At 32.6% G+C, this 25,788-nt stretch overlaps 3 protein-coding genes across 18 annotated transcripts; all 3 read right to left on the bottom strand.

Annotated features, from left to right (window-relative positions):
• Positions 1-474: 474 nt before the first annotated feature.
• On the bottom strand, positions 475-5,739 carry LOC100801564 (NADP-dependent malic enzyme). Of its 5 annotated transcripts, none has more exons than XM_041016361.1 (20): positions 5,500-5,739; positions 4,834-5,012; positions 4,331-4,451; positions 3,960-4,034; positions 3,659-3,810; positions 3,474-3,579; positions 3,326-3,391; positions 3,130-3,225; positions 2,945-3,016; positions 2,779-2,862; positions 2,593-2,691; positions 2,325-2,372; positions 2,193-2,246; positions 2,007-2,105; positions 1,818-1,907; positions 1,647-1,724; positions 1,446-1,520; positions 1,260-1,350; positions 868-996; positions 475-767 (listed from the first exon to the last, which is right to left on the bottom strand). In XM_041016361.1, exons 1-20 carry the CDS (start codon positions 5,554-5,556, stop codon positions 679-681), a joined length of 1,860 nt encoding a protein of 619 aa, XP_040872295.1. In that variant the 5' UTR covers positions 5,557-5,739; the 3' UTR covers positions 475-678. The 5 variants fall into 5 exon arrangements, with proteins under 5 accessions (XP_040872295.1, XP_003526504.2, XP_006581458.1 ...); XM_003526456.5 differs by having other exon boundaries at positions 4,834-5,015; positions 5,500-5,698; XM_006581395.4 differs by having other exon boundaries at positions 2,007-2,246.
• A 7,946-nt stretch (positions 5,740-13,685) lies between these two features.
• LOC100801021 (protein SAWADEE HOMEODOMAIN HOMOLOG 2) lies at positions 13,686-18,089 on the bottom strand. Of its 3 annotated transcripts, XM_041016359.1 has the most exons (10): positions 17,799-18,089; positions 17,462-17,517; positions 16,853-16,938; positions 16,715-16,760; positions 16,466-16,547; positions 15,870-15,933; positions 14,637-14,688; positions 14,386-14,529; positions 14,184-14,303; positions 13,686-14,100 (listed from the first exon to the last, which is right to left on the bottom strand). In XM_041016359.1, the coding sequence occupies exons 3-10, from the start codon at positions 16,927-16,929 to the stop codon at positions 14,056-14,058; spliced, it is 630 nt and encodes a 209-aa protein (XP_040872293.1). In that variant the 5' UTR covers positions 16,930-16,938; positions 17,462-17,517; positions 17,799-18,089; the 3' UTR covers positions 13,686-14,055. The 3 variants fall into 3 exon arrangements, with proteins under 3 accessions (XP_040872293.1, XP_003526503.1, XP_040872294.1); XM_003526455.4 differs by lacking the exon at positions 17,462-17,517 and having other exon boundaries at positions 17,799-18,076; XM_041016360.1 differs by lacking the exons at positions 17,462-17,517; positions 17,799-18,089 and adding an exon at positions 17,351-17,406.
• Positions 18,090-19,675: 1,586 nt separating this feature from the next.
• On the bottom strand, positions 19,676-25,582 carry LOC100800125 (casein kinase 1-like protein HD16). 10 transcript variants are annotated; one of them, XR_414632.4, is made up of 18 exons: positions 24,875-25,582; positions 24,619-24,750; positions 24,444-24,517; positions 24,281-24,350; positions 24,134-24,192; positions 23,966-24,037; positions 23,436-23,530; positions 23,259-23,325; positions 23,048-23,177; positions 22,752-22,970; positions 22,513-22,655; positions 22,259-22,433; positions 22,011-22,101; positions 21,700-21,857; positions 21,418-21,606; positions 21,145-21,335; positions 20,109-20,389; positions 19,676-20,030 (listed from the first exon to the last, which is right to left on the bottom strand). XR_414632.4 is itself a non-coding variant. In XM_003526454.5 (16 exons), exons 1-16 carry the CDS (start codon positions 24,959-24,961, stop codon positions 21,276-21,278), a joined length of 1,821 nt encoding a protein of 606 aa, XP_003526502.1. In that variant the 5' UTR covers positions 24,962-25,582; the 3' UTR covers positions 19,676-21,275. The 10 variants fall into 10 exon arrangements, 1 of the variants encoding a protein (XP_003526502.1); XR_414634.4 differs by having other exon boundaries at positions 19,676-19,959; XR_005891961.1 differs by having other exon boundaries at positions 20,109-20,290.
• Positions 25,583-25,788: the final 206 nt, after the last annotated feature.

Genomic DNA, 25,788 nt, shown 5'->3' with positions numbered 1-25,788 from the left:
ATTATCCATGTTTGGTAAAAAGGCAAGTTTTACATTGGATGTTTTAAGTGATTATCATAGAAATTAATAATTTTATTATACATGATCATTTATGATTGTGTGAAACTTTTATCCCATATGTTTTAATTGAATCTGCTTTTTTTGTTTACTTGGATTTTGGAACCAGAAACTTCAAAATTCAAACTCTTGGTTTAGATCAACAGATGCCAAATTTTTATGAATATATTAAATTTACTTGAAATATATTTTAGTTAATTCTCTTTTGCTTAGATCAAAAGAAAACCATTAGAAATTCTCTTTGCATTGTATGTCATATTTTTTCAGAGAGAGAAAGGGACAATGAACCATTAGAAATTCTCTTTTGCTTTTTTTCCGTCACATTTTATTATAAATCTGTTTTCTTCCTACCGCAGTTATGGGATATTCGATGCAAACGGTCTCCAATGACAAGCTCAGGCTACTACAAAAATCATATTTCGTTCAGAATAAATTGGAATTTAAATATAAATAATAATATTCCTCCTTAATACAAATAAAAACCTTGAAAGAATAAGCAACTTTTCAAAGTTCATATTGGCCTTATACAACAAAGCTAACAAGCAATAAAATAAATCTGCTCCTAAGAAGAATCTCATTGTGTATCACTGTAGGGTGTAGACCTCACAATATTCAAAAAACTCAACGGTAGCTTCGGTAGCCTGGGCTGTACATGCAACTTTCTGCATATTTGACAAGATCCTTAGGTCGAGGCAGATGAGAAGCCAGACCTGTCCACCAAACATTGAAGTCAGGATTATGGATGTAAAAAAAAAAACAAAATCACTAAACCAGTGTTGCGTGAGATGAACACATTTTCAAGAAACTCACCAAGATCATATGCCTTAGCCGCGACTTTAGCAGCAATGTGGGCTGATATCTTTCTGATGTTTGAGAATGGAGGGTAAATCAGTCCCTTATCATAGTTTTCCTGTGATACTTGTGCAGCCAAAGCTTCAGCTGTTGCAAAGATGAAAGGGTCAGGCAATCTATCCATATATGTTACCCTTAGAAATCACAAGTATGTGTTGGGGTTTTATCAAATGGACATGCAATTTTTTCATCATATTTTTCTTATACATTTTTTTACACACGCAATTTATTCCTAAGTTTCTCCTTTCTTCACAACTAACAAGCATTAATATCAATTCAAGCAATTCTTTCATGAAGTATATATAATCATGCTCGAATAATCTAATCTCTCTAGTTTTGCGTGTACTCACAGGCTGCCAAGAGCATCTCATCACGCACACGAATTGCACCAGAGATGATCAAACCCAAGCCAAAACCAGGAAATATGTAAGCATTGTTAGCCTGAATTGCATAGTAGGAAAAAAAAAAGGTCAGCCTACACTTTGGGAATGTGAGTCTGTTGAATAAGAAAATGCTTAGAAAGTATTAAATTAAACCTGTCCAGGAACAAAAAGTTTTCCTTCATATTCAACAGGATCAAATGGGCTTCCACTAGCAAAGATTGCTTTACCCTGCAAATAGAAGAGACATAGAGTGGTAGATATTAGATAGGAGTTTTGATTGTTTATCTGCCTTAACATTTACCTCGCAATATGATGTTTCTTGTGCTTAAGCAATATGATATAATGAAAATTTACCTTGCTCCATGTATAAGCTTCTTCAGCTGTGCACTCAGATTGTGAAGTTGGGTTGGAGAGAGCAAGAATAAGTGGTTTCTACATGCCAAGAAATATCACAAATATTAGAGATAGGATCTTCTCAATTCTCATGAGGTAGCAAAAGTATTATTAGAGAAAGCAAGAGAGAACCTCATTCAAGGATGCCATGGTTTCAACCACCTCCTTAGTAAATGTCTTCCCTGCTCCAGATGATCCAATCAAAACGGTTGGCTTGATTGCCTGATGGAGTGAATTGTAAGATATTGTGTACAAAAATCAAGGATAATAAATATTAAATACTTTATGAAACTAAGACAAAATCTGAGACACTTTCTTTACCTTGACAGCATCCAGAAGACTCTTAACAGGTTCATGCTCATGGGCCCAAGGCTTTTTGAACTGCTGAAGTGATTCCAAACGAGAGCTAACAATAAGTCCCTGGAACAGAACAAGTTTGTTATGGAGGTTAGGGAAGAAAAAACTATAGAAGGTAAAGTAGCTATAGAACCAGCCCGGCATTTTTACCTTTGAGTCCACGAGCCAGATCTTCTTGCGGGTCTCTTCCACTGGAGCTTTAGTCTGGTCAAAGAAATAGTAATTAGATACTTCATAAAATGAATGTTATCAATAAAAAAGCATACAAACAACAAGTTATACCTGCTTTGAAATCTCAAGAGCTATCAGCTCAGCTATACCAGTTCCAGCCTTCAACAACCAAAAGATAAAATTAAGAAAATTCCTCCCAAAGAAAAAACAGATAGAATTTCATTTCATATGTATATCATGAATTCTCATAAATCATGTATTACTAAAAGGAAAAATGAATATAAGCCTACAGAGAAGGTATGAAAGCATAACAAAGAATAAGGTAATAGCACATCTAGACTTAATGGCAAATGCAAACCAGTCTCCCTCAGACTCGTACCTCTCCAGCACCCAGGAATAAGAAGGTATGGTCAACTAAGGTTCCACCAACTAATTTCAGGGATGCAAGCAATCCTGCTAATACCACAGATGCTGTACCCTACATTAAACCAAAGAAGGGCAGAATCAGCAACCTGAAATAAAATAAGGAGCTGTGCACAAGCCAAAAAGCTTTCAAGCACGCTACCTGTATATCATCATTAAAAACAAGATGAGATGAGCTGTATTTTTCCAGCAGATCAAATGCATTATGATTGGCGAAATCCTCAAACTGAAAAAGAATCAAGAAAATTAGGAAAACAATAAATTCAAGCAAACCAAAGCCACAGCAGACATTGAATCTGATATTTAACCTGTATGAGAACTTTCTCCCCATAGTTCTGCTTAACTGCGTGCATGAACTCCTCTAGAAGCTCTGCATATTCCTGAACCACAACAAACAATTATCATGTTAACAGAATAGAAACATAACACTCAAATTATTTTCAAAAACAAATGTGCATTCATTTGTATGTCTGAGTGCCAAGGATGATCAGACCTGCCCAGTTGCCCGCTTTTGTTTAAGCCCAATGTAGAACTCATCATTCAGCAACTTCTCATTGTTTGTGCCAACATCAATGGTTATTGGCAAGCACTGGAATCATAGAAGATCCAGATAGTAATTAATTATTTGATAAACTATGAGGGAGGGAAGGGAAAAAGGAATAGAGAAAACAGGATTTAGTAGTTCTTACAGATGACGGGCGGACACCTCCTAAAGCTGTATAAAGAGAAAGTTTCCCAACAGGAATTCCCATTCCCTAACAAAATTTTAGAAACATTATGTTACTATAATTGTCTTTGTGTGTAATGCAGATTGAAGAGACTAACACTATATTTTACCTGGCAACCAAGATCTCCAAGTCCTAATATGCGCTCACCATCAGTCACAACAATAACTTGAATACTCTTTTCTGGCCAGTTTTTCAGTACTTCAAGGATCTTGCCTCTGAAGAATTCAAACTCTTAGTATTTTCTCAAATGCTAAGTGAAAAAACAAAAAGAGCAGTGTTATGAAAAAGGCTTACTTCTCCTTCAAACTTATATATAGACCCTGAGGACGCCTAAAAATGCTTCCGTATTTCTGGCATGCTTCTCCAACCGTTGGAGTGTAAACAACAGGAAGCAGTTCCTCAACATTATTGATCAGAAGCTTGTAAAACAGCCTTTCATTTCTCTCCTGTCAATAGAGAAATGTCACAGACAGTGAGAAACTCCATAGCAGTAGTTCTTGGTTATATGTAGTAGCAAAATTCATTTTTTCAAAAGAGATTGCTACATGGTATATGCACTTTACAAGGGAAAATTGTGAGTGAGAAAGTACAGTACCTGAAGATCCATCATTGCCATGTACCTATGCAGAGGAACCTCATACTGGCGAAGATTGTGCATCAACCTCTTTTCCTGAACACCAAAATAACAAGGGAATTTAGCCAAAAATCCCCTGAATACACTGCATCTAACATACCAGTTATAAAAAGGATAAAACTTAAATGAAATTTAAAATGTTTTGGCTATGTTCTCTAATCCAAGAGTTCCACCTTGATAACATATGCTGACATTTAATACAAATTTTTATTGTGTAGATTATCAAGATGAAAATCTCATTCTAATTAGAGAAAAACACTATAAACACTTTAGAATTTGAGTTTATGTTTTGTCCTTATGTAATTAAGCAATTGAGCGGGACAATATGTAACCTGAAGTTCTTGATTGAAGATAGCTGGAGGCAAAAGGCCACGCAAGTAATGAGCATCTCTCTCTCCCTCGGTAAAGGCCAGCCCTTTGTTGTAGCGTGGATCTCTCAGTAAACTGCATCCACTGTAACACAAAAATGCTTGATTACCACACAAACTCTAAGCAAGTAATTCAAACATATCATTCCAACACACAAACCACTCCTTATGCAGATCGCATCATAACAAGTCAATAGAATAGCCTCATAAAGCATTACATCATCAAATAACTCCACTATCTGGTGATCTACTAAACCACATAAAATCCAAGAATGCCATGAAATAAAAGATTTTTTTTTCTCCAAAAAATAAATTGGAAATGATCAGAAAACAAGTCTAGCATGGCCAAAACTTAAAACTCCCACATGAACAAAATCATAAAGACAAATGAAAACACAGATCCAAACATGGAAATGAATACAAAAGGACAAGTTTTTTGTGGTCTTTTTTTGGACATCTAGTGATACCTGGCCACAGAGAAAGTCCATGGAGTGATAAGCTGGTCCTCAGTGGCACAATCCTCTCCATACAAGTCCCTCACACCACCACCACCATGACCATTGCTATAATCCTCACCACCGTTCCTCATCTCCTTCAACGAAGCGCTCGACATGATGACTGCCAACAACTTTTGTCCTAGTCCTCCCTGCTAATGCAACTCATAAATTAATTAACAATGAGAATTAATTAAAGACATGTATGTTCATGGAATCATGAGGCTACATTAATATATGCAATGAATGCAAGCAATGATTTTCACCTCTTTTTACTTTGTAACTACGCAGGCACAAACAAGCAGCGGAAAACAGAATGCGAGTTTGGTATGTGTCCTAAACAACTTTGTTATCTACCTATATATATAAGTTTTCAAGAGTTAAAGACAATTATTTTTAATTTTTTTTCTCCTCTGGTTTGGTTACATATGTGATGAAAATGGAGTTAGAATTCAACGTGGCTAGGGAACACGGTGGACGTGTAGCACGCGCAATAATCAAATATAGGAAATATATTTCTAGTCCTTCGCTGTCTCGTTGTACTAAACAACATTTGAATATTTCATTTCACACCGTGCCATATTAAAAAGTACTATAAGAAATTAAGAATATGAATAATAATAATGGGAATTAAATTACTTTTGTAGGTAGTTGCAGAGTATTAATGTTGTGCCTGCGCCTGTTGAGCCACATCATGTTGACTTGGCGGAAGATGTAAGGGAAGAGGTTTTGAAAAGAAGCTTTGCAGATTCTCCGCGTTTTGTTGAGGAGTCAATATTGCCCTGCTAACTGCTCAGGACCAAAACCAAATACTATAAGGAAGAGAGAGAGAGGGAAAGGTTCATTCATGTAATTATTCAATATTCAATACAACATGCCTTTCCCATTCTAGTCCACACATCCCATCTAGCTTTCTCTCAAAATAGAATATTTTTTTTTATATATAAAAAAGTTAATGGTTAGTTTTATTAATAGAAGGGATCAAATTTGTAATATTATTTTTTATTTTTTTCTTTCTTAATCATCTAACAAATTTTATATCTCGCCTAAAATAGAATAATGATTTTTATTTTCTTTTACTGTAAATTGATTTTAATTAATAATGATACTCGAAGAGTTTAATATATTTTCCTATGTTCAAATTGGTCATAATTAATTAATAGTTTTGTACTTTCATTCAATCAATATATTATTAATTATAAGTCTTTCAAGATAATTTTATAAAAGTTAATAAATTTATTATAAAGAGTAATTCTTTAATTAAATGAAAGTGTAAAATTATTTTTACAGTGTATAATTCTTTTTTCTAATATTTGAAATGCAGGTAATGAAAATAAGATATATTAATGAAAATATTTATTATATGTTTTGTTAGTAAATTTTTTGAGATATTAAGTAAGAAGCATTTAATACATAAGTAAATATTTTAATGTTATCATTAAGTGTGTAAATGAATTGAGAGAATAAGATTTTGGAATAATTTTGTTTCTTTAAACAACCTCACCTAACTTAAAGCAAGTTAGTTGGATATCAAATGTGATATTAAGATACCCATAGTTTTAGGCAAAAATAATACATTTTAATATATTAATTGTAATTTTTAAATCTTTTTTAAGGTAAATAGTTGAGAAATAAATGCAAAAGCATGAGAAGGGAAATTAAATTGCATTTGATATATTTAAAACACTTTTTTCAACAAATGAATAATTTTTACATTATTTTTTTTTATAAAAAAATGCAGTTTTTGGACGACTTTTACATGAAATTTTATATATTTAAAATCTCTGTCTCGATTAAAGTAACATATTTTCTTGTATTCAAACTGGTCGGAATTAATTGGAGAGTTTTCATGCAGTTTTTAGTTTTCAACATTGTAGTACTTATTCAAGAATCAGACATTTTTGACTTTGAAACGCATTTTGGCTTTACAATTCTTTGGTTTTCTTATGTTATCCTCCGTAGTCCCACCGGGGTGGGAACAGGCCAGACGAAATATCTGATCTGGTCTGACCCATTAAAAAAATATGATAGGTTGACTTATATATAAAACTACATGACGTTTACGCTTCTTCTAATCAGAAATTGAAAGTCCCACAAGCTCACTAGAGTGGAATATTTTAATTGGCTTGTGCTAGTTATTGCTTTATATGTGGTTTTGTCTTTTTGGTGGAGCTTGGAATATGTTTTATGAGGCATATTTTTGGTGCTGCTTGGAATAAGTGTTTTTGGTGTCAGTTTGTGTTATATGCGCTGACAAGTCTTTGTAATTCAATTCTCATTATTAATATGTATTCTTTTGCTTGATTAAAACAAATGACGGGGCATATATGATGCTTGCTGCTTTGGTTTCAAGTTTAGGATTTTATAGTAGCTTTTGAACTTTGCAGGATGTTATTTTCTATACCACTTTCATTAATATATTATTTTTCCTTTGAATGGTGGGGTTACTGGATACATATTATATTCTATATCACTTTTATTAATATATTATTTTGCCTTTGAATGGTGGGTTTACTGGGTACATGTTATATTCTATACCACTTTTAGTCATATATTATTTTGCCTTTGAAAAATAATCTTCTAGTTGTTCTGAATTTTATTAATGTACTGTTATTTTAAAATCTGTCACTATTTGTACCAATAAAAAAAGGCTATCAATATTGTTCTGATTCCTTTGAATTTTACATGTTGCTATGATCTCCATTGGACTAACTTCTATCTCCATACTTTTTATTTTATTTCCATGCGTATTGTCCTATTAATTTTTTGCCTTATATTTTGTTGTTGTGTAACTTGTTCATGATTTTTTTTTCTGAAATTGCAGGCTTATTTTCTGAAATTGATGCAAAATGGGTTCCCAATTTGAGAGTACTAAAGCAACTGCAGCTACTAATGTTCCTCTTAATAACACTACAGAACCTGGAGATGTTAATTCTAGTAAAGAAAAAAGTTAACATAGATGACAATGACGATTCTAAAAATCAAGGAGAAGAAGAGTGTGTCATCAAGAAGAAGAGGCAAAAGACGTCAATCGTTTGAAATGACTTTAATGATATTGAAATTTCTGGAGGTGAAAAGAAGGTTGTGTGCAAGTATTGTAAGAGCCCATTATCCACTGGTGGGAAGGGATCCAGCACAACTCATCTTAGGAGGCATGCAACTAATTGCATGCAAAAGAAGCTATACATGACAAAACAAAAGAAACAACCAGTCATTCCATTTCCCCCCTGCTGCTTCAGTTAACCCCTTCCTCATTCCTGGTGGTAGGTACTCTAATGAGAAAATGAGGAAAATCATTACTATTGCTATTATGATACATGAGCTGCCTTTTAGCATTGTTGAAGATGAAGTTTGGTTGTTGTCTTTCCGATATGCAAATTCTGATTTTCAAAAAGTAAGTCGTAAAATAACTAAAAGTGATTGTTTAAGGATATATGAGACAGAATAAAATATTAAGGATAATTTATCACTGAACACAAAGTTAGTCCTTAATGGTGAATTGTTTCATGTTAAATGATGTGTGCCCATATTAAATTTGTTGGTGCAAGATGGTCTTAGTAAGATCAAAGAGGTCGTCATTCACAAAATTCGTGAAAGTGTGAAGTACATCAACCATAATGATTAAGATTGAAGACTTTTTGTGACGTTGTTGAACAAAAGCATTTGAAAGAAAGAAAGCTCATTATTGATTGTCCTACAAGGTAATAAAAGTTCTTTATATTGTGAATAAATTTTTACTACAATTATTAACTATTATTGCTTGTTTGACAAAGTACTAATATTTCTACATTTTTAGGTGAAATTCTACATATCAAATGCTATCAACTACATTGAACTTCAAGATTGTCTTTTCAACCTATGCAGAAAGAGAAGCACATTATACTTATGCTCCTTCAACTGAGGATTGGGAGAAAGTCAACAAAGTTTGTAAGCTTTTATCTGTGATTAATCTAGCCACTCATGTCATATTTGGGAGTGAGTATCCTACATCCAATTTATTTCTTGCAGAAATTTGGAAGGTCAAACTAGTGCTTGATATCGTAGCTGGGGAAAATGATCTCTTTATGAGAGAAATGGAAGTTTGACAAATATTAGGGAGAATGCAATCTATTGATGGCCATAGCTAGTGTTTTAGATCCTAGGTGTAAATTGCGCACTCTTCATATTTGCTTTCCTCAAATATTCAAGTGTGAAGAAGTTGCTGAAAAGAACATGAACAAAGTACAGTCTTCTTTGGAATTATTGTACAATGAATTTGTTGCTTTGAGTGTTGCAGAATTATCTTCTAATGAAGAAATGACAACAACCCTCTACTAACTCTGTGAACAAGTCTTCGGTCACCACTGAATTTAATGAACTACTGAATATTGTGCATGCAAAAGAAGTTATCCCTCCAATGAAATTAGAATTGGGTGTTTATCTTAAAAGGGTATTTATATTCCTGACAACAATAACTCTTCTTTTAGTGCTTTGGAGTGGTGGAAGAGTAGTAGTTTGAAATATAAAGTTTTATCAATGACAAGTGATATATTAGTTGTCTCGGTCTCAACTATTGCATCTGAGGTTACTTTTAGTGTTGGAGGTAGAGTTATAGATGAATATCGATCTAAATTGAATGAGGAATCCATTGAAACACTCATTTATGGAGGAGATTGACTTTGCCATAAATATAATGTGAAGAGGAAGAAAAAGGTTTTATATTTTTTTTATCTTTAAATGGTTGTGTGGGGTAAGTATTTGCTGCTAATTCTTGCTTTTTTCACCAATACTTTGTTTTATATTAATAGGCGTTGGTATATGGTGCTACTTGTAATTAAGTTTTATGCAACAATTCTTTGCACATTTTGTGCTTGGATTTGACTATTAATAATTATACATTTATAGAAAAAAAAAAGTAAATTTGAATTATTTAATTTTGGGAGAGGATCACATGTTCATTTCTAATATAATGGCTTATTGCTCATTGAGATTTTCTTTTCTTTAATATTATTAGTTTTTAGAAAATATTGAATAATTTAGGTAATGAACAAAACCAGTTAACCTTTTAGGCTTGTTGGCCTAATTAAGCCAATATTCCTATTGACTTGTTTAAAAGCCCTTATATAGAATAGGTCATGTAAATAGACTTTCAGGTCAGACTAAGCTTTTAAACCGGTTAGACTAAGACTTAAAAAAAGTATATAAGAAGTAAATAGATCAAATTCAGACTTAGTAATTATGATGTATGTCCGGCTCAGGTTTGTCAAAGTTTGTCAGTTTCCACCCCTACAAAAGTTTGTCAGTTTCCACCCCTACAACCACCAAACAGCACATGTCATTTAATTTCATATCACATATTAATTAGCCAAAGTATAATAACAAATATATATTTTAGTAACAACTCATACGATAAATTATATAATTATAAAAAAAAGTATAACATGAGCACTATACAGGGTATTGCTAGATTGTGTTGGGAATTATAAAGTGTATTGGTTGAAATCATAATTTTTTTTAAAAAAAAAAGATTTTCTAAGTACATTACAGATTTTTTTTGTATTTTACTTTATTTTCTTTAATTAGTTACAATATGGAAAAAAACTCAAAATTGTTAAGGGAAAACTATCCATTTTAACAATTAAAATTAAAATCAAACAAAATTAAATTTAAGAAAAAATTTACATGTACACAGCTAAAATAAATAATAATTTAAAAATTATAAATTTCTAATAGTTATTTTTATATATAAATTAAAAAAGTAACAAATATAGCTTCAAACATACTATACTTTACTACTACATGTAGACCTTGTGCTATAGTTGACCTTCTATTTATACAACTTTATATTGCCAATAAAAAAACTATATGTTGACATGAGGGATCTGCTAATGCGTATGTCATTATAACACTATGAGCCATACATTCAAAAAGACGGAGAAGAATATGTTGGAATTTTTTGGATTAATATTATTAATTTCTTAAATTATTGAAAATATTAATTATATAATAAATATTTTTAATTAATTAAATAATGGAGATGAATTATATCCTTTTTTATGTGAATAAGTTTATAACAGATTAAGCTTTCAATTAATATTTAAACGAGTAGTCTCTGCTTTCATTTGGAAATTATAAAGTTATTATTCTATTAAACAGTTTTGTACGAACAATATTATAGGAAACGTTAATTGAAAAATTAGATGATGCCTCCATTATTTCATTATTTATGTTTAATCGAAATAAAAAAAAATTGAATCGAAGCTCTTATTTACTATTTAGATATACCTTTTCTAAATTTCTTGTGTTTTTGATATTGTGTCACAAACATGCAGCATACTGTACATCATTATCTTGTAAAACTAATTTCTGATTGTAGGCGATTTCCTACTTTGACCTTTTTTGGATTGGTACATAAACAAGGGTATATAGTGTGAAAACTTTAATCAACCTTTAGTCAAGGAAAACTGGTAACACGGCTTTGAAATCAGAAGTTCAAAACTGAAGAAATTTCCAAATGAGACCTTTTCATTTTCTAGAAACTAGAAACAAAAAAGTAACTCTACTAAATGCTATATTATTAATTTCTACATTCTAATTCCTACACTTCACATCTCCAGTAAGTCATAGGTAGTAATAATAAACAGCGTGCAGAAATCCGGCTCTATATAGACTACACACTACATTAATGGAATGTTAAGGCTATATTCGGAAATATATTTTAATTAGTTTGTAATTTTTTTATTAATTGAAAAACTTATTTGATTATTTGATAAATTAGTTTTTTAATAATTTTTAGTAATTTTTATTATTTTTTAAAATATTATTTGAAATAATATTTTTTAAAACGTTAGCTTCTAATTTTTTTATATTTTTTTCATTTTTATTTTTAATATATTCATAAAATTTTCCGACTATATTTTTAAATAAATTATAATTTTACTACTTTGTATCATTTTATAATTTTTAACTATTTTAATAACTAATTTTATTAAATATTTACAATAAATTAATTTTTTAATTTCCAACTAATTTTTCAGTTAATTTTGTATAACATAACCTTTGCCAAAGGAAAATCTCCTTATATTTGACTCCATCTCTGGTTTTAATGGATACTTAGTCCAGTAAGAAATTTGATTTCCATCTTTATCACTGTGAGAAGCTCTCTTTTTGACTGCATACATACTCCACACCTCCCTCGAATATGTTGGTCACTAGATCCACCTCCCTGGAATGTGTTTATCAAGGAGTTTCTTTTAAGTAATATTACCAAATATTCATGATAAAATTATTTAAATAAAAAAATAACCAGATGTGGGTTTAATGCTACATCATAAGATTTTTTTTTAAAATCTACATCATACTTAACATTAATACAGTCAACTTTTAGTTTAATGGAAAACTAAAATTACAAATTTTAAAAATGAAAAACTAAATATCTCTATTTTAAAATAAGGGATTAAAGTTATGGGTTTTAAAAAATAGAAAAAATAAATATTTTTATTTTAAATTAAAGAGACCAAAATTACATATTTAAAAAATAAAAAATAAAAATTATATTTAAACAATTTTTTTAAGAGCACTTATTTAAACATGTACGACATTAAGTATTTAACTAATTTGGATCCAAATTTTAGCATATTATAATGTGTTCAGATTCAGATAAGTTACAATCACATTAACATCACATGTTTTATTCCACGTTAAGAAATTAATCGAATAAAAAAATTGATTTTAAATTAAAGTAACTTTAAATTTATTTTTTTTCATTTGATAAAAAAATTTATATTGTTTTATTGTTAACTTTAAAATAAAACATTTTGACATAAATTATATTATTTCAAAATTTATTCAATAAAAAAAATTGCATAATAAATTGGATACGGCAGTAAAAAAAATAAAAATTAGATACTTAATTAATTTTATCACTTTTCCTAAAAGTGTAAGAAGTTATCAATTTAATCTTTAAAAGTAATAAAATAATAAAAAATTCTTGAAAGTATAATCTGTCACTCACATTTGTCTAAAACTCAAAAATTTGTAACTTAAGTGATAATATTGATATACTTTTAGAGTCTAAAATAACAATAAATAATTAAATTTAAAGATTAAAGTGATAACATAGGCTTTTAGTGATTTTTTTTGTAATTTTCCTACTTTAACTAAATTAAAAACACTTCACTTCTAAAAACAAACTTGATCAGTTATCATAACAAATTCTATTCAGACTCAACTTTATCAACATCTTCCCAGATAAACTATTGCACGTTACGTTTAGCAAACTCAGGTTCCAATGTTCACTTCCTTTCATACTGAAGCAAAAAATATTGCTTTTAAACGAAAAAAAAAACATGTACTTTATGCCTTTATTTATAGAATTGTAAAATTTGTAACAATACTTGTCATTAAATAAATATTTTGAAAATAGTATATTAAAGAATTACGATCTGCCTGCTCCGCGCGGGGCACGCATATCATGTTCCTTCCAAACACCTTAAATAAAAAAATTGTTAAGCACATGTTTGTTTTCCACTATTTTTTATTGTGCAAGATGTTCTTCAGAATAGGTAACACTAACCACGATAAAAATTGAAAATCGATTGACAGATTCACCTCCCCGCTGTATTCTATAGAGTTGCATCACTTCTTATTTATTTAAACTGAGACTATAAATTAGAGGAAAATACAAGTATAATAATTATTGCAGGTATTAAATCAACTTTACTAAAATCATACTTCAATTTCTTCCTATGATACATAAGAATATAAAAATTCTTTTGCTACATACATTATCAAAGTACGCATATGGATGCACTAAACCGTAATTCAACTCTTATTTACCCGCCATAGAACCATACAACTTTAATCTTTTCCTTATATCATTCAATTCCGAAAACATACATTTTCAACAATGAGGTCTTTACCCCCGAGTGTATTAACAATTCCATAGCTGAAGCTGACTCCTTTTTACCGTATACTTCCCTTACCGACTTACAATTATAACCATTTCCAAAAGTTTCATAATTCAACTTCTACAGCACTCCCAACCAAAACTTAAGTGGACATGGAAAGGGCTTTACATGTTTCAACTATGAGATTTGCATGATCGAGCACGATACCCAATGTCAATGCTAGTTGCTTCCTACTGCACACGGGTCGTTTGCTGACTGTTTGAAAGCTCACCTTGAATGTCAAAGAGAATTGAGATCCCAAATACACCTAAGATCTTGGTCTGCGGCAAAGTCTCCTCAAGCGAACTCTTTCCTGGAAAGGGTAAACACAACATTAAAAGCTTGTAAATTACGCATGAAATGGTTGACACAACCAAATGCAGAATTAATATGCACCTCACTGTTGTCATGATCATAATGAATTAAGAGGAGACATCTGCAACCTCTAATATCATGCATCCTCTTTTGGATCTCTACAATGTGAGCGTCATAGTAAATTGCTTGATCTCTCCTCTCCTAAAATCCAATTGAAATTGTTAAGTTAAATACTGTGATGTCCTGTAGCAACACTTCTGTGAGGAAATTCAGCCTAATTCACCTGGAAGCACAGGACTGGGTCTCCAATTTTCAGGTTGGAACACTCTGTGCTTTCCAAAGGAATAGAGCGTTGACGTACTGAAGTTTTGATATTGATCCACTCATCTTCCTCAGCTCCAAATCCAACAAATCTGACTTGGACTTCCTTTAACAAAAGGCAAGAGTGTCTCAGATGGCAAAATCCTGTACCCTCTTTATAGGGGAAAATCAATCTATCACTAAGCTATGAATATCAGGATTGTTAAAACTTACAGCTTCCCCTGTGCTAAGAAATCTGTGAGCTAGAAATGCCTCAACATCATACCTGCAATTACATAATATTTGAGGATTACATTGATCAGAACAGTAATGTTGAATATAATATGTCTCTACATATGTAATTAGAACATAGTGTAAATTGTACAAAATTTAAGGATAGCAGATCGGTAAAATTTATGAAAATCAGTCATTATTCTTTCAAGAATAGAAAGAGCAAGAGCAGGAAAAATGCAGTTCAAACCAAAAGGCAAAAATAAACTACCCAGAATATTTTAGCAGCAGGGAACAAAGAATAGAGATTGAGCGCCATGATTAATGAATTAAGTAGCCCCCAAATGTTAACCATTATAGTATTAAGGTATAGATGGCCTGAACTCTTAAATATCTTTTTTCCTAAAAGCAATAAAAAAGCAGTTAGCTTAGTTTTTTCAAGACAAATTAAATTGATTAAAGACAGGACTGTCCAGGTGCAAGAACCAACAGCACCATTGTTTGTATGTGTGTGTGTGTGTGTGTGTGTGTGAAAGAGCACCATTTAAATAATCCATCTGCATCAATCCACAAGGAAACAGAAAACATTGTCTCTTTATTAAAGAGAGGAAAATCAATCATATTAGGAGAACACAAAAATTGTTTAACAATGAGAAAAGAAAAAAGAAAAATAATGGGATTTTATAGATACAAGAGCCTCCTAATTTTTTAGAATATCTATTACAGGAACTCCTGGCAAGTCCCATCTTCAGATTCAGAATACCATAGAAAGGAACAAATGCACAAAGCACAATTTTACAGTACTATAGATGTGAATTGTGAACAAGTTTAGCCACTTCTGAACACAATTCATGCCATAATATGCCTTTCCTTGTTAATAATAATTAATTAATAATAAAATAGCCAGAAGTGACATTGGTGCACCCATATTTAAATTGCTTTTCCCATTCCAATATCAATGGGATGTGAGTCTGATCTAGCATGAACCAGAGCTAGAGGTGTAATCCATAATCTAAGACTTCAAGCAACCTTGCTATCAACATGGAATGCATGTCAATATGGATAAACAAAATCGTTTCATAATATTGGAACAGTGTACATGAGAATGTTTTCTTTTCATGCTTTGGAAAGGTATTTATGAAAACCTTTCAGTGACATTAAAATTTAAAATACTTCATAAGCACTGATAATTACTAAGAGAATTTACACTAACTGCAATACTCTGTATGTGCTTACCATGCTCCATCTTTTGATGATCTTGCTTCAAATTCCAACTCTGATGGGTCTTGCATAGTTTCTCCTGCAAAGCAATCAGTTCAGGCACAATCTCACAAGATAAAATCATTTGATTAGGAATTTACTCAAATATATCTATAAATACAAGTGTAGCAGCTAAACAAAAAATAAAAGGAAAATTGAAAGTGAGAAAGAGCCCATGGAGGGTTATGTTATAGCACTTTCGTATTCCCTTCATTGCTGCCAAGTCACTTCCTCACCTTCAGCATCATATTTTCTTCTACCAAACATGCTCCTAATAACATGAAGCAGTTTAACATAAAAGCCATAACTTAAAATAGGCAATCTACCATAACTTAGGCAGCAACAATAGACACTGCAATTATATAAAATAATCCGTTGTTAAACATTTGAATGTTTGAAGACAGCATAGAACCCAGGCACATCAAACATAAAATAGGCAACCTACCATAACTCAAGCAGCAATGATAGATGTCAAAATTATAGTAAATAATCTAATGTTGACCATTTGAATGCTTGAAGACAGCATAAGTAGTGACTATACCAATAACCTTAAGGCACACAAAAAGTCTCACCTTCCTTACATTTAGGAACCATCAACTCACTGCTAGGGACTTGTGGTGAGTCTTGGAGCCTAGTCTGAAACCAACTTTCAATCTAAATTTCCCCCAGAATAAAAGAATATATTAAAAACTACTTTAAAATAACGCACAAAGACAAACAAACTCTCCAATATCGGAAAAAAGAAAGCAACAGTATTTGAAGGATCGTGTACACAAAATTAAGAAAATAAAATACATGAGTTAGTAAGAAAGAAGATTAACCTCTGTCCATTTTATGATAGGCTTCCCAGCACGACCAGAGGAATAGCTGCAGAAACATAACATTCCAACACTCCTCAGTGACAATGCTTCATATATTACTAGAAAATAAACCAACAACCTTTGAAAAGCAAAACTCACTTGAAACTTCGAGCCAGTTTTTGGTAAAATTCCCTGCCCAATGATCCCCCTGTAGGTTCCCTTAACAATTTCTCCATTTTCTCAATCTGTTTTCAAGAGCAAGGCAAGTTCAAATCATTAACAGGACACGCTAAGGCACACCCTCTATATTTTATAACCAAGGTTTTAAAAACCAGTCCACAGCTTAATAAATCACCTATTTCATCCCTAAAAAGTGTTAGATGCTATCAACTTAGTCCCTGAAATTAAGGAATTTCTTTTTATAAAAAAAAGAAGTCCCTAGAACTACAATCTATCAATCACATTAGTTCAACTGCTACATGAAACATGTGAGTATGTGACTTTAGTGATAATATTAACATAGGAACTACATGACAATAAGTGGTTAAGTTTAGGGACTTAGATAATGAGAATTTCAGGGATTTATTTGGCATTTCCTTGGTTTAGGAATGCATATGATAGCTCATAACACTTTCAGGGACCAAAAAAGTGATTTACCCGTTATGGGGATGTCTATGACTGTAACGCAACTGCAATTATGGCCACCTCAGTGGCATTTGTCCGCAATTTCCAGCAATATCAAGGAATGCGATGAATCAGCGACCATACCCGCAATTTAAAACCTTATCCATAACCTTCGCAAAATACCAGTGACTACTCACTACCTTCATACAAACACCATGACCAACAATGAACAATCAAAGTTGGAATCATCGAAGTAACATCAAATACTAAAGACATTACAAGAAACATTGTTGAACAAGACAAACGTTATTAACCTCACAAACTTATAATTGTAGCCAAAGGCTTCTAATTCCAAACACAAAAAAGAACATATCCCGCTCGTATAGCCGATAACGATGATGCTAGAGGAACGGCATAAAAAAAGTTGAAGAATGAAAATTGGAAACCCAAACCGGTGGCATAAAAAATGTAATTAAAATACCTCGGCATTTGTAAATCCAGAAAAGACCGCTCGATTCCTAGGACGCAAGCGGTCCATGAACTTAAAGTTCGTAGCTTTCGTTCAAAAATCTAATTTCTTTGCATTGAATTTGAATTTCTCCTCTACGAACCTCAAGTGCAGTGAAAACCCTAGCAACTCTTTTTCTTTTTCTTTTTCTTTTTCTTTTTTTCTTTTTTGGGGAGAGGGAGAGAAAGGGGAGGGGCGGTGTCAGGGTGTTTCCTACTTTTTCTAAATAAATATTAATTAATTAACGATATCTATATGTAAGTATTAAAATGGTTAAAAAAACATCTAAATATTAAAAAAAAACTCATTTACTCAGTCGAGCGAATTACTTTCGTAATTACGTAAATAACTAATAATTTACGATTATAAATTAACTATCATTTAAGTTATTTAATTTGGATAAATGATCATTTTAACTTATGAAAGAACCGAAATTTGATTTAATTTAAATATGTAAAAAATATGATAATTTCATTTTATTATTAAGTTTTGTAAATTTATTGTTGTTAAGTTGTAATATTCATAAATCATTTTTATATTAAATTATTTTTAAGATTAAATTGACATATTTAAATTATAAAATTCAGAAACTTATTTTTATTAAATTATATGGCATGACTTAATTATCATATTTTTTATATATTTAATAATTAAATCAAAATTTTCATTTTTTCAGGACTAAATTATTACTGACTTATATATTTAAGAATTAAAATAATTTTTTACCCAAATTAAATATTAAAATTTTATATTTTTTCCCATTCAAAACGGAGTTATATGATTAGATCATAATTTAAATATCTCCCAGTGAAACACCTTTAACTTTTAGATCGATTTATTGTATTTTTTTTCATATAAAAATTTATTGAAAAATCAACCAAAAATTACAAGTTACCATAAACATAATTTGGAAATTTGTTTTTGACTTTTATAAACAAATCATAGGTGTTATTTATCCCCAAAAGAACCTACAGGTATTAGCACATTAAACAAAATTAAATTAAATGGTCATTTTACCTTTTCTTTTTAATTAGGTGGAAGATGCTTCTTAAATTCTTGACACAAGCAAAGTCAATATTCAACAGGAATATGGCTATTAGCTGGCTCGTTCTTTTTAAAGGTGATGAATTACCAACTCTATTTTTCGCTGAAACCATGAAATCATCTATTACAATTTACAAGCTTCAACTTTGCAAAAATTGAAACTATACTATAAAAAAACAAAACACACTATTACTCAATTAAAAATAATCATTAAAATTATAACTAACTTTAATTGATTATACACGATTTATATCATTATCATAGTCTTAACTATTGGTTTTTTAACGGTTGCACACAATTTATCCTCCAAGTTACAATGCTTCACTTCAAAAGCAATAAAATAATAGAGAACAGGCGATAGATAACTCAAAAAAACATAAAATGACAGACCAAATAAAAAGCGTAAAAGATACCTATGCCTAATCCATAGACTTGTTGACACAAACATCGCGTATAATTAATATATTGTCAATAAATTAAGGATTTCCTTTCCCACAGGACTCCCATCAAATATATTCCATAAGTCACCATCGTAACCCAAGGCAAGGATGCTGACTCGGTTTAGTGGGTATCATTGCATCACCCCGAATAACTCCCCTTATAAACTATCTGTTATAAATCAAGGACTAGCTCTTAAGCATGCTATTTATGTTGCCGACCCACAACAATGATTCGAAATCTAGATTTCCAAACATACAAAAAAATATAGTAATAAAACTTGAAAATGCTTCATTCTGCTTTGTAGTCACTTATTACGTGTCTTAAAAATAATATTGCATTTTGGAAAAGAAAAAAGAGAGTAGATCTCCAATAATTATAGTAATTTGAGATTCAAAATACGGCAATTTTGACAAATTAATAGAACATAAAATGAATCCATCCCCCCTACATTTGCCAAGAAAATTCCAAATATGTGAAAAAAGGAGAATCACTTGGGCAAATAGTTCCAAAAATACCATTTCCTTGAACAGCTTCTGATTTCCATGACGTATGGGTTGCTCCAGCAACATAATAATTGCCAGGACCAACCAAACTAAGCAAGTTGCCACAGCCACAGAAGTTAAATGTACCATCCCAACAACCTGAGTTTCTATTGAGAGCAAGAAAATTGTGAGGTAACAGCCAATGCAATCATGCATGTTTCATCCATATATAGTATATCTACATTAAATTGAATGAAAATTTCAGCTGGCTGCTCAAGATAAGAAGTTGAATAATAATAGCTGCAGAATTAAATACCTGCTTTATATGTCCAAGTAACTCCCGGGAATTACACATATCACTAATGAAGAGGTAACTATTTATCTCCCAAGAATGGCTTCCATGACAGCCAAATTCTCAAAAGAATCAAACGTGCACCTTGCAATGTTAGGAGTTAGAACAGGAATAAAATACAATGAGCACCCAGTCATGTAGAATGACTGACCAGGAGAACCCCATCATGTAGACATCAAAAACAGGAAGTAAAAAGTCATTAGAATAATAGGGACGTACATTTCAAACTTCAAAGTCATCATTACCTACACAAATAAATGGGAAATATTTGCAACTTCTAGTAAATGGGCTGATGCTTACATAGCTCTCATTGAAAAACAATCAAATAGATTGAAAATGTAGAAACCACAGCCTTATGAATTGAAACGGTCATGGTAAAGTATTCAAAAACATCATGCTGACAGTGCAAAAACAATCTTCAAGAGCAAAACAAAAAAGGGTGAGCATAATTTTTGAAAAAAAATGAAACTAAAGCATACTCATCCTTCATTTCAGTTAGCACAATCCCATTTAAATTTCATGAGATGTGTCCACTAATCAAACAGGGTTGGGAGTAAATTATCAGAAAAGGAAAGCAGCAGCAATAATAATAAGCAATAACAATGATTAAACAATTACAAACAGCTGCCAGAATATACAACTTTCTGTTGGTCAAATTCAGACATCAAGAAGCCCAGAAATAGCTTTAAGTCAAAAGTGACAAGGATAAAGAGGGCCAAGTACAAGGGTGCACAGCTTAAATTGTCCAGTTCCCACTGGAAAATATTAGTTTCATATTTGCAAAATGCCATGAATAAATAAAAGCATAACCTGTGCACATGCCTTCAACATAGTAATTACTGTTCAGATATGTACAAACTTTACATCAAAAGAAAGACTCTTCCCAATTGACACAATCTAATTTTACTCATAACTCAAGTATTTTTGACAAAGTTGAAATACAGTGCACAGGTTTTGCATCATGATATGTGATAGTGACCATAAAGAAAGTTTAGCATACATTAATGCTGAACTGCATTGTTCAGAAAATTGTCAGAGAGGATCTTCGGTTCCCAACTAGAAGATGTAAGAGTAAGCAGGATTGTGCCAGTGGTCAAAATGATGTCAGCCAGAAATCTCAATTTCAGCAGTTTATGACACTGTTCTCCCATAACAAATAGATGCAATATAGAGGTTCTTTGCCCATTTTTCCTGCAGGAAAAAAAAAATCAAATGTTAACATGTGTGATCATGGAATGGAAATGAATAAAGGAAAATCAGATGCACTATTTACCTTGACATGAGTACTAGGAAAAGCAGATGTGCGGAGTGTCTCCTGAGTTTCATCAGCTGGTTTTCTTCTTGGGACACTAAGAACAAAAGCAGCTTGATCCCATGTTGCAGCAGTTGAGGTGATGCGATAACCATTATCCCACCTTCGATGAATACCTTCACTGGGATACAAGAAATCAAGTTCCACAACCTGGCATTAAGTTTGGAGAGAATACATAAATCAGATGGGATTTTTCAGTGCCACAAGGATATTTAATCACAATTAATTTTTTAAATACAAGACCTGATCTGAAAAACCAGCCCCACGAGACATAACAATTGCCCATCTAGAGCCGGAAGTGGCCATAGCAGTGACATAAAATCCTTCTCTCCATTTTTTGTTGATCCACTTAAATGGAAATGAATCACTGACTTTATAGGATTGCTGCAAGTACTGGGTACCTAAAAGGATCAATCCAAATACAAGTAAGAAGACAGTTTAAACATAACCAGTCAAAATATGCAAAAGCAAAACATGTGATCATCTAAACTCAAGCCAATTATCGCCATCCCAAAGACACAATACATGAAGAATAAATACTTCAGGGGATTAACCTTTAGACATTACAACCAATGAGGATCCATTATTAGCCCCGGCTATGGCACTTATGTAATAATTCTTCTCCCACTGTTCCATAATCCATTCCTATTAAAAAGAAACATGAGTTTGTTAGACTACATTAAGTTCAAAACAAAATTAGTAAAATACTATACAGATAAAATGATAATAGTTACAAACATGATACTATGATATCACCAACATCACACGCATAATGCCACAGCTAAAACATAAACTAGCCAACCTTGTGAAGGAAGAAGGGAGAGAGTTCATAAACTTGTGCTGTGAAACCAGTGCCAGCATCCATAATGAGTGCCCAAAGATTAGAACAAGAAGCCACACTGCTGATAAATAAACCATCTTCATTTCCTTTATCAATGTGTTGGGCCAGCCGCACATCAGCAACATTATAATGATACCTACACCAAAAGATAATACCTTTAGGCTCTGACATTTTTAAAATCACTTGCAAAAACTTATTTAATATCAGAAGAAAACCTTTGCTTCATTGGCCGACGAGCGTTGTAAACACTAATCCATTGTGTAGCAGGCATTCCCATTCGAACCTTCTTATTTGGTTGTTCATCATCATCTTCTTCTATGGTCAATCGCCCCCTCTTATGTCCAACCTGACATATAAGCTACAGAATAATAGCCCAAACAAGGGCAACAACAGTCAGACTTTCAATATGTAAGCAATAAAAAGCAAATTCTAAAGTAATATTAGCATTAAGTACCTTCTGAGCACCATCAGTGTTTATTGGCCTGATGTCTGGATTTGGGCCCACAATTCCATCGAAAAGGGATATATATTTTGCATAATTTGGTTCTTCATCAAACTTCAAATTCACTACATATTCCACAAATTGCCGAAATGGTTGGGGACAAAAGCAACACAAAGTTTCTGGAGACGTGGCCATCTTTTTCTTGCAGACAAGAAACCCTTTATTTTCTCCCTGTAACAAAAAGTTTCATAAGAGTCATATTTTCATTTACAATTAGTACTAAAATGACTATTTGAAACAATAATAACCTGATATCCTTGCCAAGGTAGCCGACCACGAAGAAGAAAGACAAGAGTGTAAGCAAGAGATTCCAAGTCATCTCTCCTGCTACCTGTTCGACCAAGATGAGCATGCACACTAGCATAACGAACTGTGCCCCTGTGGCAAGAATACAGTTTACAAAATCATTCAAAACCTGGACGTTGACTACAGTTTATAGATATTTAGCAAATAATTTACCTAAAAACATCTGGACGTTGATCATAGTCAACATGAAGGCCAGTAGAACTATCACGCCACCGAGTTGCTGGATAGATAAATTGAGAGTGCGATGAGTAGGCAGATTATAAGAAATTAGGCATATGTTCATTTGACAATGGACATATCAAAGCTTAAAGGGTAATGTAGTGTACTTACCTAATCCAAGATCAACCAGAAACAACTTCTTTTCATCAGGAGTTCCAGGGGGTCCCAGCAAAAAGTTCTCAGGTTTTACATCACCGTGCACATATCTGTAATAATGACAGCAGAATGATGAAATATTCTTGCAACATAATGTGATCAATAAACCACAATCCATGTAGCTGATGATGATACCATGCTAACTTACATTGGTGCGAAATGATAAAGCATTTAAAAGCAATAGTTACTACTCAAGCATTTATTAATTAAAAATATGTATGTGTGTGTCTATATATATATATATATATATATGACACCATTCTAACTTGTCATGGTATGATAAAGCAATAACTGATATGTATTACAAATTACAATTGAGAAATGTGACAAAATTAAGCACGTGTATAACAAACTCTATAATTAGTTACAGTCTCCACTGTTAATTTTCTAATCAACGGTTAGGAAGCATTCAGAACTAACAAATCTGTCAAAGAAAATAAAATCCAGAAATAAATCATAAACATAATCAAGAAAATGAGCATCACCCTCTAGAATGCATCTTCTCTAATATGGAGATAGCCTCAATTGCAATACATGCAACCATTTCAGTAGACATCCTGAAACCCAAAAGGAAAAAGAGTCGCTATTCAATATTCTCTATAACATTAAGAAAAATAAGATGCATTACATTTCAACATTTCAGAGATACTCACATGTGAGGATTGTTGTTATTCCAAACGTCCCACAGACTAGGGCCAAGCATATCCATGACCTGTATGCAACACCTCATTACCAAAACATGCAGAGACAACCACAAGCCTCTGTTCCGTTCATCTATTAAAAAATTCGTGAGCACATACCATAATATAGTAGTCACCATGCCGTCCCTTGTAATGAACTCGCGGAACACCATGACTACCGCCTAATGCACTACAAGATATAATCATGGCATAGTTAGCACTTAGTATCCATAATAAAGTAAAACCCCAGCAGAGCAACGCGAAGAAAAAATAGTGAACTCACTTGTAAACCTGCCACTCATATGGAGGTCCATAATTGCACCCCTTGCTGCTTCTATGCTCAAATTTTAAGGCTACCTACAATCAATAGAGCAATACGTCAATAACGACAAATCCAATATGCATAAATCATACACTCTTTAACCAAATAAATATCAACACACTAACCAACACCATACCTCAACAGCACCAGAACCAGTTCGTTCACTAGAATTCACAGCTCCTAACCGCCGACCAACATAAACCTGCCCAAATCCTCCCTTCCCAAGTTTTCTCTCAACTCTGTACAACGGGGAACCACCAACTTGAACCTGTTGTAAAGAAAACAAACAATAGATAAATTTCCCAACACATCACAAAAAGTCATTTCACATAATCAAATAGAGAGAGAAAATGCAACAATGAGAAAGTCGCGAAATGTGAAACAGAATGCACCTTCTCTGGAATGGGAGGTGTGGTGCCTTCGTCTTCAGCTCCAGGAGCCTTATCGCCACTGCGGCCTCCACTATCAAACTCATCCATACCTTTTGCTTCCAAAACCCTACCCGAAACCTTCTTCTTATTAATATTCTCCTTCACTCCTTGATCGTCTTTCACCTTCCTCGCTCTCGTTCCACGAACGTTGTCGGCGTTGGCGTTCACGATTTCGTCGGCGGCGATGGCAAACGCGTTGTTCTGCCTGCGGATCCTCCCGGTCGGAGCGGCGGCGGCTGGCTCCCTCCGACGGGTTCCGGCGGCCGGCGGCGAGGTTGCCTAAGTGATCGGATTGGCGTTTGCGTTGTCTACAAGGCCGTTTCTGCGTGGCCAGGAACGCAGCTCAGGCATCGTAAGGGTGGCACGGGCCCATGAAGAAGAGGGAGACACATGAAGGTTCCAGAATCATCGATGAGTGCAGATTATGGAGTTTGAATAAACAATAAAAACAACAGAAATTGGAAGAAAAAAAATAGTTCGGCGATGGATAAATAACGAGGCCGATAGGATCGACCCAGAATTAGGGTTTGATGAGAGGGAATTTCAGAGATCTGTGGAGGGAAACGAAAAAAGAGAGCGATTCTTTGTAGTTCTAGATTTCTAGTACAGACACGGAGAAAGATAGACGGAGATTAGAATGTGTGTGTATGTGAGAGAGAGAGAGACCGCTTTGTTATTTCATATTTCCTAATTTTTAAAAAATTAGCATTTTATACGCATTGCATTAGAATTTATTTATTAATTTAGGAAAGCACTAGATTGGTTACAATTTATTATTTATAATAATAATTTTTTATTATAATAATAATAATAATAATAACAGATAAAGAATAAAGAATATTAATGTTTAATATTTTTTATTCTTTATTTGTTGT

This window comes from Glycine max, chromosome 6, assembly GCF_000004515.6.
Source record: "Glycine max cultivar Williams 82 chromosome 6, Glycine_max_v4.0, whole genome shotgun sequence".
Lineage (NCBI taxonomy): Eukaryota > Viridiplantae > Streptophyta > Magnoliopsida > Fabales > Fabaceae > Glycine > Glycine max.
The sequence above is the reverse complement of the archived record's forward strand: the minus strand, read 5'-3'. Positions and strand labels throughout refer to the sequence as shown.

Excerpts from the sequence above, each read along its gene's own strand:
- LOC100801021 (XM_003526455.4), bottom strand. The coding sequence starts at position 17,855 with ATGGACCGCTTGCGTCCTAGGAATCGAGCGGTCTTTTCTGGATTTACA. Across the intron at positions 16,939-17,798 it reads CTGGATTTACAAATGCCGAG|ATTGAGAAAATGGAGAAATT; the intron begins GTATTTTAATTA and ends TCTTGAAAACAG. Across the intron at positions 14,101-14,183 it reads ATGATCATGACAACAGTGAG|GAAAGAGTTCGCTTGAGGAG; the intron begins GTGCATATTAAT and ends TACCCTTTCCAG.
- LOC100801564 (XM_006581394.4), bottom strand. The coding sequence starts at position 5,556 with ATGATGTGGCTCAACAGGCGCAGGCACAACATTAATACTCTGCAACTA. Across the intron at positions 2,247-2,324 it reads CTCTTGAGATTTCAAAGCAG|ACTAAAGCTCCAGTGGAAGA; the intron begins GTATAACTTGTT and ends TTCTTTGACCAG. Across the intron at positions 1,351-1,445 it reads AACTTTTTGTTCCTGGACAG|GCTAACAATGCTTACATATT; the intron begins GTTTAATTTAAT and ends TATGCAATTCAG.
- LOC100800125 (XM_003526454.5), bottom strand. The coding sequence starts at position 24,961 with ATGGATGAGTTTGATAGTGGAGGCCGCAGTGGCGATAAGGCTCCTGGA. Across the intron at positions 24,193-24,280 it reads ATGGTGACTACTATATTATG|GTCATGGATATGCTTGGCCC; the intron begins GTATGTGCTCAC and ends TGTTGCATACAG. Across the intron at positions 23,531-23,965 it reads GAGAAGATGCATTCTAGAGG|ATATGTGCACGGTGATGTAA; the intron begins GTGATGCTCATT and ends TCATTATTACAG.